The sequence below is a fragment of the Fringilla coelebs genome, assembly GCF_963513975.1.
Source record: "Fringilla coelebs genome assembly, chromosome: 8".
NCBI lineage: Eukaryota > Metazoa > Chordata > Aves > Passeriformes > Fringillidae > Fringilla > Fringilla coelebs.
The window spans coordinates 33,023,965-33,040,504 of record NC_140066.1 but is presented as its reverse complement, the minus strand read 5'-3'; the positions used below and the strand labels follow the sequence as shown (position 1 = coordinate 33,040,504).

Genomic DNA, 16,540 nt, shown 5'->3' with positions numbered 1-16,540 from the left:
TTTGAACACGCGTGACGGTCCCGGCCGTGGGCGCAGGGCTCGGACACCCTGCGGCAGCCCCGGCGGAGGAGGGGGGCGAGGGGAGGCAGGGGCAGCACCGGGGGGCGCAGGGGAAGGGGCGGCAGGAGTTCAGGGGAAGCCCTCGGGGGGGGAGGCGGCGCTCCCGTGGGCAGGGACCCCCCCGCTGCCCCCTCCCACCCCGAGAGGCTGCGACCCCTCTTTCGCTCGGGGTGAGCCGGGCACCGTGACCCCCGGGGCTGCGCAAAGCCCCCGCTGCCCATCCCTTCCCTCTGGATCCCCGCTCCAAGGAGGGAGCCCCGGCGGGATCGGCTCCGTGCCCTGCCCGCAGCCCCCGAGCTCACAGACAACCCTTGGGTTGTTTGTTTTGTCGTTTCTACTTTTTTTTTTCCCATGTTGCTGTTTATTTATCTTCTTTTTAAATTATTATTTTTTTCCGCCCGAAACCACACTTTAAAATGATAAGGAACGGGTTTTATTGATTTTTTTTTTCCACCACAACATTAAGTTTATAACAATATAGGCTGTTTTAAAAATAGGACCGATCCCTAACAGAAAGCGAGAGGGCAGAGGGTACAACCGAAATTGGAAAACAAAATTTAAAATCAAAAAAAGAAAAGAAACCAACCAACCCAAACCCTTGGGAAGACAGCAAACAATTGTCAGACAACAGGTGAGCAGACACTAAGACAGAGAGAGACTAGAGGTGTCCACTCCTCACTTGATTTCTGCCTATTAAAATCCACATACTCAATGGACTTTAGAAGAAAACTGTACATCATATCAAATAAATTAAAATTACCCTAAAGTTGATTGTCCTTCACTTAAAGCGCCCAGCTCACCGAATCTCCCTTATTTATTCGCATAAGCCGAGCCGATGCTAATTCCTATGCCCTGCTCCTCTCTTCTCACTTTCCTTCGCTTATTTAATTATTTTTTATTTCATTTTGCACAACATGAAGAAACGCAATTTTACAATGCTAAAAACCCTTTCCTCACCATTCAAATAAAAGCAGTGCTTTAAGAATCGTCGTACAATATTGCACAGTTCAAAAGTACAATAATATTAATAATAATAATAATAATAATTAGTGTTACAAAAGAAAGCAAAAGGGCACAGATTCCGCCCCCCCCCCCCCGCCCCGCCCGATACCGAAATAACTTTACAAGGAAAAAAACCCGAAACAACCCGACAACTAGGAAAACAAGAATTATAAACAAGAATTAAAAATGTCTAAGTAAACGATAATAAATAAGGGTCACTCAAAGCATGTGAGTGTATTTAACCGTTCACTTTGAGGCTGGATTTCTTGCTCGTGAAAGTCTCATGGCAGAAACCGAAAGGTACAAAACGTGGGCAAGCAAAGAGGCAAAGGTCTGCTTAAATGAAAAGCCGTGGTCGATGAAGTTTGAGTCACGACAGGATCAGGAGCCTGAACAATTATTTGGAGGCAGAAGGAGAGATCCGAAAGGAACAGAAATTCAGCTTCCCGTTAGCGTTTGGCAAATCTCGAGGAGTGGCCTGGGACCATTCATTTTATTTTATTACTATCTTTTTTTTCCCCTTTTTTTTATTTTTCTTTTTTTCCTTTTTCTTTTTTTTTTTTTTTTTTACAAAAATAGAACTAAAGCCACAGAGAGAGAGAGAGAGACCATCGCGGTTTTCATCCACGTTTACAAAAGGTGTGACAGCTCCAGGGTTCTCTACAAGTCCCCGCTTTCATTTTCCTCATTTTCGTTTCCCTCCCCCCACATTTTTATTTCCTTTTTTTTTTTTTCCTCTTAAATTTCCGCGACTTTCCTCCTACCACCACCCTCCGAGGGGTTCCCCCAGCCCCGCAATCGTGTCCCCGCAGTCCCCCGCGCTCCGCAGACGCCGGCCGGGTGACTCGCACGGGGGGCTGCAGTACTTACAAGCGGCCGGGTGACTTGCGCGCCTCTCCGCGCCCCTCCGCGCAGCGGCGGCCGGGCTCAGACGGGCCGCAGCAGCGGCACGGAGGTGACCACGGGGTGGGAATAGTAGACGGGGTGAGGGAAGGTGAGCAGGGGCTGCGTGCCGGGGGCTCCGCCGCCCCCCGCGCCTCCCTCCGCGCCCGAGTTCTCGTGGTAGAGGATGGGGACGCGGACGATGCGCTGCGCGGCCGCGTGGCTCAGGTTGGCCGCCTCCAGCTCGGCCGCCAGCTGCCGCTTCCACTTGTTGCGGCGGTTCTGGAACCAGATCTTCACCTGGGTCTCTGTCAGGTGCAGCGAGGCGGCCAGGCCGGCGCGCTCCGAGCTGCTCAGGTAGCGCTTCATGTCGAAGGTGGACTCCAGCTGGAAGACCTGCGAGCGGCTGAACACCGTGCGCGTCTTCTTCTTGCGGCACGGCTTCTTCTCGGGGCTCTCCTCCCGCTTCTTCCAGTCCTCCGCGCCTCCCTCCTTCTTCGCCTCCTCCGAGTCGCTCTCCTCCAGGACGATCTCGTCGGGGCTCTTGGAGTCCAGCTCCTTCTGCTCCCCCTCCGCCTTCAGCAGCGGCTCCGGGGAGTCCCGGTCGGTGCCCGAGGCGGGGGACGAGTCCCTCAGCAGGGATTTCTCTGCGGCTGGATGGGAAGGACGAAGCGGGGCGTGAAGGGGGGAGATGAGGGACACAAAGAGACACCTTCACCACCCAGGCCCCGCGTCCCGCCAGGGGGAACGGGACGAGCCGGCCGGATCCCCGCGCCGCCCCAGCGCCAGCTTCATTCCCCCCGCCCCGCCGCCCCCGGGCCCCACGGCCGCCGCCCCGCCGGGGAGGGACGGAGGGAAGGAAGGAGCGATGGAAGTTGAGGGGAGCGGTACCTTCCGTGCGGGGCAGGTGGGCTCCGGCGGGCGTCAGGGCGTAGGGGTACCACCAGGTCTGGGCGCGCTCCAGGCAGTGGGCGCTCAGGGCGAAGCGCGGCGCCGGGATCTCGAAGCGGGGAAAGGCGAGGTCGCCCACCTGCGAGAGGGCGAAGCCGGCTCCGTCCACCGCCGCCTTGCCCGAGGGGGCGAACAGCGCCCGCGGCTGCTTGGGGGGCGCCTTGGGGGGGCCGCCGTTGAGCAGGTTCTTGATGTAGAAGGACTCCTTGGGGGGCGGCGGAGGGGCGCTGGGGGGCTCCTGCCCGGTCTCCGGCATCCTCCGCTGCCCGCCCGGCTCCTGGCCGCCGCTGGCCCCGCAGCCCGCGCCCGGCGCGCAGGTGGCGGCTCCCGGCGGCGCGGGGGACAGGCGCGGCGGGGCGGCGTGGGAGCGCGGCGGCGGGGCCGGCCGGGGGCCCCTCGCATGGGGGGGCGGCAGGGCGGGGGGCCGGGGAGACCCGTGCAGCCCGCGGCACCGGGGGGCTGCTGCGGGCAGGCGGAGAGCCGGGGTCGTCGCTGCTGCCGCCGCCGCCTCCCGCCGCCGCTGCTGCTGCGTCAACCTGACGCCGGATGCTAATGATGAAATCAAAATGTCATCCCCGTTCCGCGCGGGGAGCACGCGGCGATTGGGCACGCACAAAGGCGAATGGGATCAGGCGGGAGGCGGCGGGAGGAGAGGGCTCCGCGCAGCCCCTGCTCGCAGCCGCCGCGGCCCCGGCCCCCCCCCCCCCCCTCCCGACGCGCCGCCGTGCCCGGAGGCGGCGACCGCCCGCCCGTCCGTGGCGTTTACGGAGTCCAATTAGGCTGCGAGCGGGGCCGGGCCGGCGGCACAAAGGGACCGGCTCGGCGGAGCGCGGCGGGAGCGGCGGCAGGCGAATGGCACGGGCCGCGCCGCTCCTGCCTCAAAACCGCCCCCGCCCCGCCGCGCCGCCCCCCGCGCCCCCGCCCCGCGCCGCCGGGAACAAAAGCCGCCCGCGGCCGGGGGGGGAACGGGCCGGGCCGGGCCCCGCCGGGATATCGGGCACCGGACACTCTCTGGCTGCGCTCCGCTCCGCCGCGGGGCAGAAACGACTTAGGGGCCGCTGCGGGCCGGGGGCTGCGGGCGAGCTCTCCCCCGACGGTGCCCTCCTCCTGCCGCCTCCTCGGCTCCCGGCCGCGCAGCAGCCGCGCCGCCGGGACACGTCGAGCCCGCGGCGGAGGGGCGACAACGGGCACGACCCGGGCCCGCCGCTCGTGGGATCGGGGCACAAGGCGGCGGGATTCGTTCCTGCCCGGATCCCGGGATTCGTTCCTGCCCTGCTCTTGGTCTCTGAGCTCCGAGTGCTCCCGGGGTTCGATCATGGGGCGCTCCCGGGATGCATCCCTCCCGCTCTCGGAGTCCGAACACGGTGCTTCTAGGATCCACACCCGCCGCTCTGTCTGTTCGGGCACGGGGCGATCCCGGGATCCATCCCTGCCCCGTTCCCGGTTCCATCCCTGCCCCGCTTGCTGATCCATCCCCGTTGTTCCCGGTTCCATTCACGCCTTGGTCGCTGACCCATCCCTGTCCCGTTCCCGGTTCCATCCCTGTCCCGTTCCCGGTTCCATCCCTGCCCCGTTCCCGGTTCCATCCCCGCCGCTCCCGGGGTCCGGGCGCAGGGCGCCCCCTGGCGGGCCGCGGGAGCGCCCCGCGTCCGGGGCCGGGCGGGCCCGGAGCCCTCCCCGCACCGCCCCGCACCGCCCGGGACACCGGGAAGTGGCAGCTCCCTGGGGCTCTGGGAACCGCGACAGGAGCCCCAGTAGGGCGGTAATACCGCGTACGGAAGGAAGGAAGGAAGGAAGGAAGGAAGGAAGGAAGGAAGGAAGGAAGGAAGGAAGGAAGGAAGGAAGGAAGGAAGGAAGGAAGGAAGGAAGGAAGGAAGGAAGGAAGGAAGGAAGGAAGGAAGGAAGGAAGGAAGGAAGGAAGGAAGGAAGGAGCGAGCAAGCCACTCAGTTCTGGCATCCTTCTAAACGTCCGGAATACCTTTGAGCATGCACTGCAAAAATCGGCCCTGGCACATGCAGAGCTCTGGACTCGGACGTGCTCACATGTGCATAGGGGGCAACAATCTCTACTTCTAAACATTTTAATGCCTTGATCAAATCTACCTGATTTTTGTTGCTATTTCGTTTTAAAGACACCCACCTGGCAATTTGAAGTGAGACATTTTTTTAACTGAATCAAACTGCCCAGGAGTCTTTCCTCCTCCTGAACACTTGGGGTTATAAATAGAGGGAGAATTTGTATAGAACCAGTCACACAACATTTTTGGCTGCAACAGATGTGGTGTTTCATGTGTCTTCCACACATCTTGGGGATGGGGTCTCAGCAATTAATAGTTTGCAGAAATATTCTGTTATTAACAACTGTTTCTTGTTCCTACTCTCGTAACAACTTAAAGCACCTGGCAAAGAAAAAGTCATTGGGAATTCTCCAAAGAAACGTTGTTTTTCTGGGAATATCTCAACTCTGGGGTACAAAAGTACAGAGGAAAAAAACCCAGACAGACAGAAAATAGTTTCTATTCAGAAAACAGCCAATAGCCCCCTAACTCAGGCTCCTGCCTGAGACCTGGGCTAAAGCTCTGTGCTAAATCTGTGCAGCTCTTACATGAAAAGCCAAGGGTGAAAAGTTCTTATAGAAGACCCCAGTGCATTTCTCCATCTCAGTGAAGATTTTATTTCGATATGAGTCACCAAAATAATTCTGTACTGAAGCTACCACTCTTTTCCATCCATCTTTCACTGCTTTGGTAATTATGAGGTCCTAATCCCTTTGGAGTCCCTCAGGGCAAACAATTCACGGTAGAAAGCCAAGCAAGGACAAAAAATCAAACCAGCCTCTGGAAACGTTGAAAGAAATTCCCACTTTGCAATTCTTTACTACAAAACAAACAAACAAAACCCTGCAGTGTTCTAAAAGAGCATTTTTTCTATCTCTGTTATTTAAGGTCCATAGATTTCTTGCTTAATAATGTATTTTATTTATTCCCCCTCCCCAGCAATATCTGGATGTTAAAGACTGGTATTGACCATTCCCCCCTTGCCCACTGGTGATGGAGCTGAGTGGATTTTGCTGCAGTCTTTATTTCTGTTTCTAGATTTTCACTTGTAGCATTCCATTGTAAACAGATAATTATTATTTCATTAGTGTTGCAATTCAGAATTAATTGGCTAATTTACACGTGGATCAATTGTATAAATGTGATGTTTGTGATAGGTGCTTGATATGATTTAAAGTAATTGTTTATTTTCGGGTTTTGGCTGTATTGTATTGCAAAGTGATTTATCTCCTTATTTATCCTGTCTCAGCGCTGCCTCTTCTTTTTCATTATTTTTCTAAAGAGCTACACTCCTGCTAGGCTGGAGCATGAGCCCCTGTGCTGTGATTCTGTGGTGCCCCCTGCTCCAAAATGCTCTGGCTTGCAGCCTGGTGACAAGGATGTGCAGAGCACAGCAGCCCTGTTTCCCTGGCAGGAATTACCCACTGCAGCCCCTATTTCACCCAGATTCCTGCCCCATCTTTATCTGCCACCCCACTGTAAGCACAGGTGACAAACTGGGTCACCTTGGGTTCAGCTTTCTCTTTTCCACCCCGAGGAAAGGGCAGGGCTGAATTTCCTTGTTCCTTTATTTGTCCAAGTGGGAGCTCTCCTGAAGAAGTTTGCACATCTGGGCTTCCAGAGGTTGTGGGGAAGCAGAATTCCAGCTTGATTCCCTGGCTGACATTAAACATGCTCCCCCAGGAGAGTGCTGAGGCACCTCCCTGCACTAGAGTTTGGATGTCCAGAGGGAGAAGGAAGAAAGGAGAAGACATTTAACAGCTTGTCCCACACACAAACACTCCTTTCCCAGGCAATCAAAGTGAATCCTTCCACCATCAGATTTTAGAGCTCCTGTCATGCTGTCCAGGCATATAAACACAATTTCATGAATGCCAAAGTTTAACTGCTGTAGAGTCTGAGCTGTTCTCAATGGGTCTCCATTTCCTACTGCAAATCCTTTCATATTATCTGGGCCTTTTAAAAATCTGAGTTCTTCAGCATTTCTCTGTCAGTCTCCTTCTGAAATGCATGGCTGGAAACAAACAGAGCTCACCCAGAGAAGGGATGCTGCTTTCTCATCAAAAGGAATGTCTCTAGTGGGATGGATTTGATAAGGATGTTTTATTCAAGACTGGAGAAACTACAAGGGAGTTTTGCTTGGGAGCCTGTCTCAGGTTTCCCCAGGCTGAGTGGATCAGGGTGTATGACATGTGTGTGGGTTGAGAGGTATTTTGGAGCAGTTAAAGTTGTTCCCTTATTATGCCTTACAATGGCATTTTTGTACCTTTAAATGGCAGGCTTTGTTAGTCTCTGTTTTCCAGTGGCTTCCTGGCAAGCTGAGAGTCCTCCCTGACAAACATTAGAATCTCCCAGTGCTTCAAGGAAGCAGGTTGTTCAATTTATCAGACTTTTATTTCTGAGCCTCATCACGGCGCTGTGTCTGACTCAAAGAGAAGGCATTTTTATCAGAAAAGGGGAGAAATTTCTGGGTTGTGATGTTTTTTGTGAAGCAAGTGCTGCTGCAAATTCCCTGTAATTTGGAGTAAATCCACAGGGACAGAACTGGTGAGGTGATCCAAGCACAGTCTTTGTCTCACAGAGCACTACACAGGTACTCTATAGAATGTGATAAGACTCTGATCTCATCACAAACTCATAGCACATATCCTTTGCTTTTGTCACTTTGTCTTGCCCACCAGAATAATTTCTAGAAGGTTTCATCACCCTGGCATTAGTCATGTGGGCACAATTTATCACTTCCACAGGTGAACTCACTGAATGGAGGTCAGCTAAATACACTGGGGGAAATCCTTTGTGAGAAATGCCACTGGAGGATTTGAAGGCAGAGCATGTGCTGTTCTTTAACATCTTATCCAAACATAAACTTCAGAGCTCATCTTTCAAAATCTGTCAGGACAGAGACACCCAAAGAAAAATGAATAGATAGTGGCTTTGCAGCTTTATATCTGAAGCCCAGTGCTTTTATAGCTGGTTGTAAACTCTGAATCGTGTAAAAAACGTAAAAACACCCAAATATCAAAATCAGGACTATGTAAACATCAGGCCTGGTGAAATCCCAAATAAGCAGATGTGGCCATAAATAGGTCATTGATTAAATCCACAAAAGAATCCTGAAAAGTGTTGAGTATTTCCAGTTCCTCCTGAAACAGAAAATTGCTGCAGAGCTCTGTGGTGGCTGTGGCTGGGAAAAAGGTGTTCAGAGCCACTGTCAGCTTTCAGATCTCAGATCCAACCTGTCCATTTGCAGAGAGCCAACAGAGAGCAGAGCAGATCCACTGCCTGTGTGCAGGGCAGCAGGATAATGAGCAGTTTTAGGAGTCCTTAAATAATCATTGATTTCAAAAGTGTTACAGCCCATTGACTCAAAAACCAGCTGCTTCTAAAGCCTCTCATGTTCCTATCACAGATCCTTGGCAATTAAAGGAGAGTTATTCTGGATGTACCTACTGAACATGAGCTGTGCTCTGAATTTTGTGCAAAGATCCTCAGATCACCCTAATTTCCCTATTAATGTTTGCTGTAGCTGCCATGACAGCCTGAACCAGGGTTCTGAGTCAGCAGATCCCCAAAATAGCTGGTGCTTTTGCAAAATAAATGAATGATGGGGTCGTTTTGTGCTTCCACAAGAGTTTCTTTGTCAAAACCTCCGTGTGCTTTGCACTTATTAATGACTCTGGCAGTCCCCAGGGAAGGCTGCTCCTCGGGGAAGCTCGGTGTTCCAGGAATCTCAAGGAGCCAAAGGGATGCACACACCACAGGAGGCTCCTCCTCCCTCCCTTGGCTGGGGAATCTCCAGCGTTTCTTGTCTTCAGACATTCGGAGGTGAAGTCCTCCCGTTGCTCCCATGGTACACAGACTCTGTTCTACCTGTTCTACAGAGAGAAAAAAATGGTTTTGGGCTTCTTTCTACACAACCTTCCTGTAAATTGCAGGGAAAACTTTATCCCAGACAACAAAGTTGTTTATTTCTAAATATATTAATAAAAGTGCACAACTTCACATTATAAAAATAAAGTATCAGAGGCCAAGGAATGACAGCACAAATTTCACATCATCCTACTTTGAGCCACAGCTTTACATTGAAGTTTTTCTTTGTTTGTTGTTCATTTTATTATTTTGGTTTGTTGTTTTTTTTTTTACATTGCTGCTTTTTAAAAATTATGCCACTGAAGAATTGGAGATCTATTAGAAAACCAAGCATTATACAGAAAATATTTTTAATGTATTTTGGTTAAACATTAGCAATACACATCAGAAATTCATCATCAGAAATTCATCAGTAATAAACCTGGTGGAAGCAATGCTGGTGGAGAGCAGCAGAAGGATTGAATGCAGGTCGTGCAAAACTTCTGACACCATCACAGCCATCACAGTTACAACTTTATTTGGGACAAGAGAAGATTCCCTTTGGAATTAAGACACAGGGACCCAACCAGTTCAGAGTGGTGGCTTGAAAATCCTTCCTCACTTGAAGATATGAAAAGCAGCCATGAAGCACTGACAAAATACAACCAAGGGTGATTTTTTTTCCACAGAATTTTACATTAGCAGATTTTTGGCTTGTCATTAAGGATATGTAAATAATATCAGAAAAAAAAAAACCCCAACAAACCAAAATGATCAAAAGAGACTGTACACAGTTAAATGCCTTATTCAAGGTGGCAGATAAGGCAAATAATAATAATATATTATGAATGACAGAAAGTGGAAGACTTCCAGCTGGGTGTATGCATGAAATACAACACATTTAAATAATGTTGGGCATCTACAGAGCGATAGAATTGTCAAAATAACAGTTTTAACATAGAAATAAACATTAGCTGTTTCTCCTCAGCAGCCTGATGTGTATCCTTGCTGTGTGCTGTCATTCCCAGAGTGTGACATCTAACTTATGTGTGCAATGAAAAAAAAAAAACCCTCAGCACGTAACAAAACCCACCCAGACCAAATGTTACCTCAAATATTCCAGTCAGGAAAATCCTGTACAGTGCACATCACCCTGCCACGAGAGGTTTGCTATGGATTGCTGTGCTGGAGAGCTCCAGTGGGGTGAAGAATGGAGGAAATGCAAAAAGACTCGAGGGCCAATGTGTGAATGACACCTCTGCTGTTTGTTTGTTTGTTTGTTTGTTTGTTTGTTTGTTTTTGGCAGCCAGGGCTGCTCCAAGGGAGAGGACGAGGTGCTGTCTCCCCGGTGACAGACCCTGATTTAATTCTGCTCTGGCCACGGTGCGTGTAAAGCACTGAAAGTGATCAGAGGGTGATCAGGATTTCCAGGTGTCCTTGAGAATGCCCTTCACCTTGGCGATCAGGCTCTGAAATGATAATCTATTGATCGGACTGCTTGACACGCACAGGGGTATTGATAAGCAGCGCTGATATTTCAGGTGACGAACAAGGGGTGGGAGGGGTGATTAGTTTAAATATCTCCAGCTGGGAAACTCTGAAGGGATATTGGCCACCAAAACGTCTCTGCTTTTTGCCTGGGAACAGATATCCATCTGAACCCGCGGAGATTAATTTCTGGAATTTTTATACTGCTGCTAATGCTGTAATAAATACGAATGCAGCCGTGGGGGACGGACGGAGCGCTGGGCGCTCCCCGCTCGCCCTTCAGCACCACGGGCAGCGCCGGGAGCGCCTTCCGCGGCTCTGGGAGCGGCCGTCCCGATGTAAAAGCTCCAAACAACCAAATAATTAGCTGTATCTGAACCCCGAGATTACAGGTTAAATCCACGACCTTCTGTCTGCTGTTCTCCAAACCTTCTCGGACAAATTCAAGGGAATGACATATCGGGTTATTTTAATATCAAAGAATTTCAGAAGAAGACGTGATAATTGTTTTCCTTTCCTACAGTGTTGATGCAGTGCTCTGTTTATCCCCCAGCTGGTATTTTTTGTACTTCTCAGGTATATATCAAGGTTTATGCAGTATGTGTAACTCGGAGGAGATGGAAAAGGCATTGACAATATTAATTGTTTCATAAAGAGCGTCAGATAGGATATGCTTTTTATAACCTTGGTTTAAACCCTGTTAGTGAAAAACCAATACCCTGCCATTTGTTTATACTTTTCTTGGCGTACAAGGCAGATATATTAGAGAGAATGAAGCCAATAAAAGGTTACAGGCAGCCTTTTCCACTCTCAACTTTTAGGCATGGCCCCTTTTTCAAAAGAAAACTGTCTTTTATTTTTGAACATTATAACCATTCCACCTGTCTGTAAAAATGAATGAAGAACCAGAAATTACAAAGGACCAAATAGAAAGGACCCTTTGCTTTTAGGTGAGCACTTCTTCACACAAATAATTCCATGCCTCCACAAGTACCTGCTGAGGCAGGGGGAGGAAGGGCTCCACCAGCCAGCCCAGCAGTGTGGGAGTCTCTGGGGCAAAGCTGCCTCAGAGAAAAAGGTTCAGCATGGAAAAATAAAACCACTCTTTTTGGTGTTCTTATTTGGATCCAAGAAGTTTTTCACAGAACAAGTCCTGAGGGTGGGAAGAGGAACTGCAGGCAATCCCAAAGGCGGCACACGACTGAAAGTTCCAGACAAGGAAAACACTCTGCAAATTAATTACTGGAGGTTTTGCAGAAGTTTTTAATCCAAGCAATGGTAAAAGACACTCCTGAAAAAACCCTTTGCACTGCAAGAATTTTGCCCCTTTTATTTCCTTTATTCAGCATTTTAGTCCCTGCAGGAAGGGACAAGGAGGTAGGTCATGGTGGGTTTACCTGGTAGGGTGTGGTGGGTTTGCCTCTGTTGTCATTTTAAAATGTTTAAAGGGTTCAAAATGTTTTAATCATGTTCTATGCAGTGTCACATGCAAAAGAAACACAACCCTTGCACATATTTAATCAAGAGTTTCAGTGCTGTCATGTTCTGCTATATTAATATTACAGTTTTGGAAGATATGTAGCATAGCAGCAACTAACGGAGGGCTGCAACATTGGAAACCAAGAGAGGAAAGAAGGAAGAAAATGCCTTTCAGTATTCCTGGAAATTCCATAGAACTTCATGAAAATGTCCAGTGCATGGTTGTTGTTTTTTTCATAGCATGAAAAGGCCCCACTGCAGCCTTGAGTGCCTTCTGCAGGATGCCCAGAGCAGCAGTTATCCTGGGATGGGCACTCCCTGGGTTCTCCCTTGATCTGTGCACAAGGAATCTGAAGTTTGATATCCTGGTTTTCAGAGCAGCTCTGCACGGATCATCTCCTGCAACTTCAGGAAATTTCTGTGCAGAATCAAAGGTCAGGCCCCTGGCAAAGCCATAAAATTCCTTGCCAGAGGGAACCCCAAGGCATGGTCCTTTCCCCCTTTCAGCTGCTCAGCAATCACTTTTATTCCAGACCTGCTTGTTGCTCAGGCTACAATAAATTAGGAATATCTGACTTCTTCAGCATCTCTCAGACCCAGAACCCAGAAGGTTTTTAGGAACATGCTCCAGAAAAGTAGAAACTTGATGAAAAACAGAGGAAACAAATCCAGAGGTGCCTGTGGAGGCACAGAGTGTCAAAGCCAGGCAGAGATCAGATTTTTCATTTACCTCCCCACCTCTGCACACCCAGACTCCAGCAATACCTGGAGAGGACTGGCAGATCCCTGGAGAAGTAAAGAAAGCTGCAGGAAAGGCAAAAGCAGGGAGAATAAATTCTGACTGGGAGGTGCTCCCACTAAGCTGATTGCAGCTTAGCCCTGTGGTGTGTGTAATGTTGTATTTGGGACAAGAAGAGAAAGAGCCACCAGAGTCCTCCCCCCAACTCCTCCTGGGATCTGGTCAGAGGGAAGAGCACTGGGGTAATGAAAAGTACATTTTAAAGAGCCATGTTTCACCCCTTTTCCAGCACAACTCTTTCCAGTAGCTCTGGAAGGCCAGGAGAGACAAGAAGGGAGAATATTGCCCCTCGGTGCAAAATCAGGTGTGACAGCTGGCGGGCTCTGTGTAAAGTCTTTACCTAAATCATGTCAATCTCACTGTTGGACTCCACTCTCCAGCTCCAGGCGTGGAGAGCAGAGTGCAGCCCACCAAGGCTGACCCAGCACCACCTTTTGCCACTGCCCAGATCTGCTGAGCTGCTCTGAAACCCCACGACCAGATCCCATTTCCAGCCACGCTTGTGCTTTGCCTTGCTCCTCAACCTGCCCATTCTAATGATTGCAATTCAATCAAAGCCTTCCTCACGCTCTGGGGCTCCCTGCCCATCCTCCCTGGGCCAGGCTGGGGCTTTAATTTCACCCTGCTCACAGCAGCAGGCTCCCAGGGCAGGCAGCAGGATTGTGACTCACGTGCTGTGGGGGGTAATGATGATCCAAAAAGCAAACGGAGGTGGGCACTGAAGGAGAAATCACTTATGCAAATAGAAATATTTTCAATAATGATCAACAGCATGAGAAAGAATATAGGAAAAATTACATTAGGCAGAGGAGTTTCATTTTTAAAATGTTCCCTAAGTGCTAGAAATCTTCCCATCTTCATTTTTCCCTTTAAACTCTGTCATTTGTACAGCCTATTAACCTTTAACTTTATGACTATCCTAACGTGAAATACTGGCAGCATTTAAGTCTGAGAATACTAGAGAGCTGCCTTTCTGGTTGGCAACAGAGGTGAAGCACTTTCTGTTAAATCAGTCATTTTTAATATCACTCATATACACACAGCATCAGAGACACTATTTTTAGATTCACGTGCTGGTGTTACTCGTAATAAATGCTCTACAAACCCCAGAGATCTTACAGAGCCCTTCTTGTCTGTCCTCTCTCAGTTCATCTCCCTAATTGTAGCCTTCAATTCTGCTCAGAAGTAGAGGAGAAAATTAAATCAAATCACTTCCTTCAAACTCCCTCTTTCCTGCTCTTAAAAAAGACATGGTAAAATTAATTATTTGTGTTTACAAGAGTGACTGAGGAGCCCAGCTGAGGCTGAGACTTCGTGGTGTGAGGCCCTGGACCAGTTAATCCAACCTTTTCTGCCCTGCAGAGCTGGTGTGGGGCAGGTGAGGAGGGGTGATTGAGTGACTTCCAAAAGGTGGTGGGGGTGAAGTGGCTGGTGGGGTGGTGAGAGCTGGGGCTGCATCGATCCCACCTGGGGCAGGGATGGCAGAGCTCCAGAGCTTGGCAGGTTTTAATTGTTCCCATTAGTTCAAAGCACAGGAGTGACAGGGGCTGCTCACACCTGGGGACAGGAAGCTCTGTTGTTTGTAGCTGAATCTCAGTGATTAAACAGCAGCCAGGGATGAGGGGGGAGGATCTCTTGGGAATCTGCTGGAATTTGAAATGGAAAGAGCTCTTAGAACTTTGGGCTTGTAGGTTAAGCACGAGTCCATAAAATGAAATACTTAAAGATTAGGTCAAAAACCATAAATATTCTTGTTAGCAATATTTTATTCATCAGTAATTCCTTAAAAGATCTTATAAATAAAAGTCTTGTGACCTTTTGAACCATACTATAGCAATGTAAAGCGAACTCACCCTTCCTACCTATGTAAAAAATAAGAAAATAAATCACATCATGAAAAGAACTCAGAATCCCATCCTTAACTTATTCAAACTTCCTTCAAAAATGCCCATAGGGATCTGCTGGCTCTCTGTCAGTGAGGGCATGGGGCATCACTGTGGCCTGGGAGAGCTTCCAGAAAGAATTTCCAGCTGGAAAGAGCAGCCAAAGCTGTTACACTGATGGCAGAGGAAACATTGCCTCAGAGCTGAACCACCAGGATTTATGGACACAGAGCCTTTCCCTCTTCCCCTGCTCTCTCAGGCTCAGCAAACCTTGGAGCAGCCCCAAAAGCCAGATTTCCAGGCAGGGGACAGTGCCTCTGTCCTTATCACAGAATACCCAGCCCCGAGGGGGGGTGGTGCTCACAGGGTCCCAGGACGAGGTGAGAGATGAGAATCTTGACTCCACCTTTCAGAAGGCTGATTTATTTATTTATTTATATTACGATATACATTTATTTATTTTATGAGATGTATATTATATGAAAAGAAAAAGATATACTAAAACTATACTGAAAGAATAGAGGAAAGGATTTCATCAGAGGGCTTGAAAGGAATAGAAAGGAATGATAATAAAATCTTGTGACTGGCCAGAGAGTCCGAGCCAGCTGGACTGGGGTTGGCCATTAATTAAAAACAACCACATGAGACCAATCCAAGAGGCACCTGTTGCATTCCAGCAGCAGAAAATCATTGTTTGCTTTTGGTTTCTCAGGCCTCTCAGCTCCTCAGGAGCGAGGATCCCAAGGAAAGGATTTTTCACACAATGTGTCTGTGACACCAAGGAGCAGGAGCAGAGTGGCCCTGGCTGCTCAGCCCTTCCTGTACCCCCAGGGTGGGCAGAGGATGCCCAGGGCTGCCCAAGTGTCCCCCTCTGTCACCTCCTGAGTGAGTGACACGGGCAGTGCTGGTGCTGCTGTGTTGCAGCTGTGACAGAGGTTTGGACCAGATTTTACTCTGATGTAAACTCCCTTCTGAGAGTTTCTCATAGGGGATTTTCTGCTCTCAGCACTGCTTCCCTCAGCCTGGGAAAGGTCTGGCTTCTCCCCCCTCTGACTGGAGCTGCAGCCTTGTTTTGGGCAGGAATGATCAGACACCAGCCCAGGCTGAGCAGGAGCTCTGGAAGGATTTTTGGCCACAGATCAAATTCAACCAGGGAAAATAAATATGTGGGACAGCTGAAGATTTGAGCAGTTCTTGGTCACAGGAGGAAATCCAGAGCTAAGGCATATTTTACTTAAGGCATATTTTTTCTTACAACTATAGAAACACAAGTTTATGATTTTTCTGCTTAATGTCTGTGTGTTTTATTTTTACATCCATCTAAGTTTCTTTTAAGGTTTTAGATCAAACTCTTCAGTGGCTGCAGAAGTTTCTGTTTTTCTGATTCCCACAGGTACAGTTTCCTACAAGGAAGGTAAGCACAAATGAATTTGGAAGGGAAATTTTGCAAAGCTGCTTGTTAATTTAGCTCCCACTCTCAGCTATTTCATTTTTGGCATTTTCCTAAAGTTTTCATCTCTCCTAGTCTTGTTTTATGGTTAGCATAGGGCCAGCCTGAAAGATAATATATTGTGACTGTTATATTATTTATTTCAAAGCCAAGTTATTGATTATTGCAGGCTGAAAATGACAAATGGCATCTGAGAAAGGCACGGTCAGCGAGTTCTATTAAAGAAATGATAGTATTGCTCGTGGATTGTTAAAAGGTTCAGTTTAGATACTTTATAGGTTTATATCCATCACTATTTAATGACCAAATGATGAAAAATACGAGTCACAGGGACAATTTCTTTCAGTTACAGTTTTACGTTTAGGCAGTTAGCAAAATTAGAGAAAATTTTTGTGCAAAGGGTTTATGCACCCAGACCTTGTAATCTGGGACTGAGCTTGATTATGTGAAAGGCAATGATTCAATTCAGGTGGCTGTTGTGCACCTGGGGCACGCTGGAGTGGCTCAAACCCTCCCTGGCTGGTGCAGAAATGCTGGGGCTGGGATGCAGATCCAGGAGGGGTTTGTGGGGTCCCTTGTGTCACACCCCCCAGAGCAAGGAGCCCCCTGAGCCCCCAGAGCTGCCTCCTGGAGCCCAGTC

General features: G+C 49.2%; 1 protein-coding gene across 1 annotated transcript; it reads right to left on the bottom strand.

Moving 5' to 3' along the window:
- Nucleotides 1–1,431: 1,431 nt before the first annotated feature.
- Nucleotides 1,432–3,151, bottom strand: HMX3 (H6 family homeobox 3; the record flags this gene model as incomplete). The annotated part of the gene is made up of 2 exons (XM_084210658.1): nucleotides 1,432–2,597; nucleotides 2,836–3,151. 2 exons carry the CDS (start codon nucleotides 3,149–3,151, stop codon nucleotides 1,990–1,992), a joined length of 924 nt encoding a protein of 307 aa, XP_084066784.1. The 3' UTR covers nucleotides 1,432–1,989.
- Nucleotides 3,152–16,540: the final 13,389 nt, after the last annotated feature.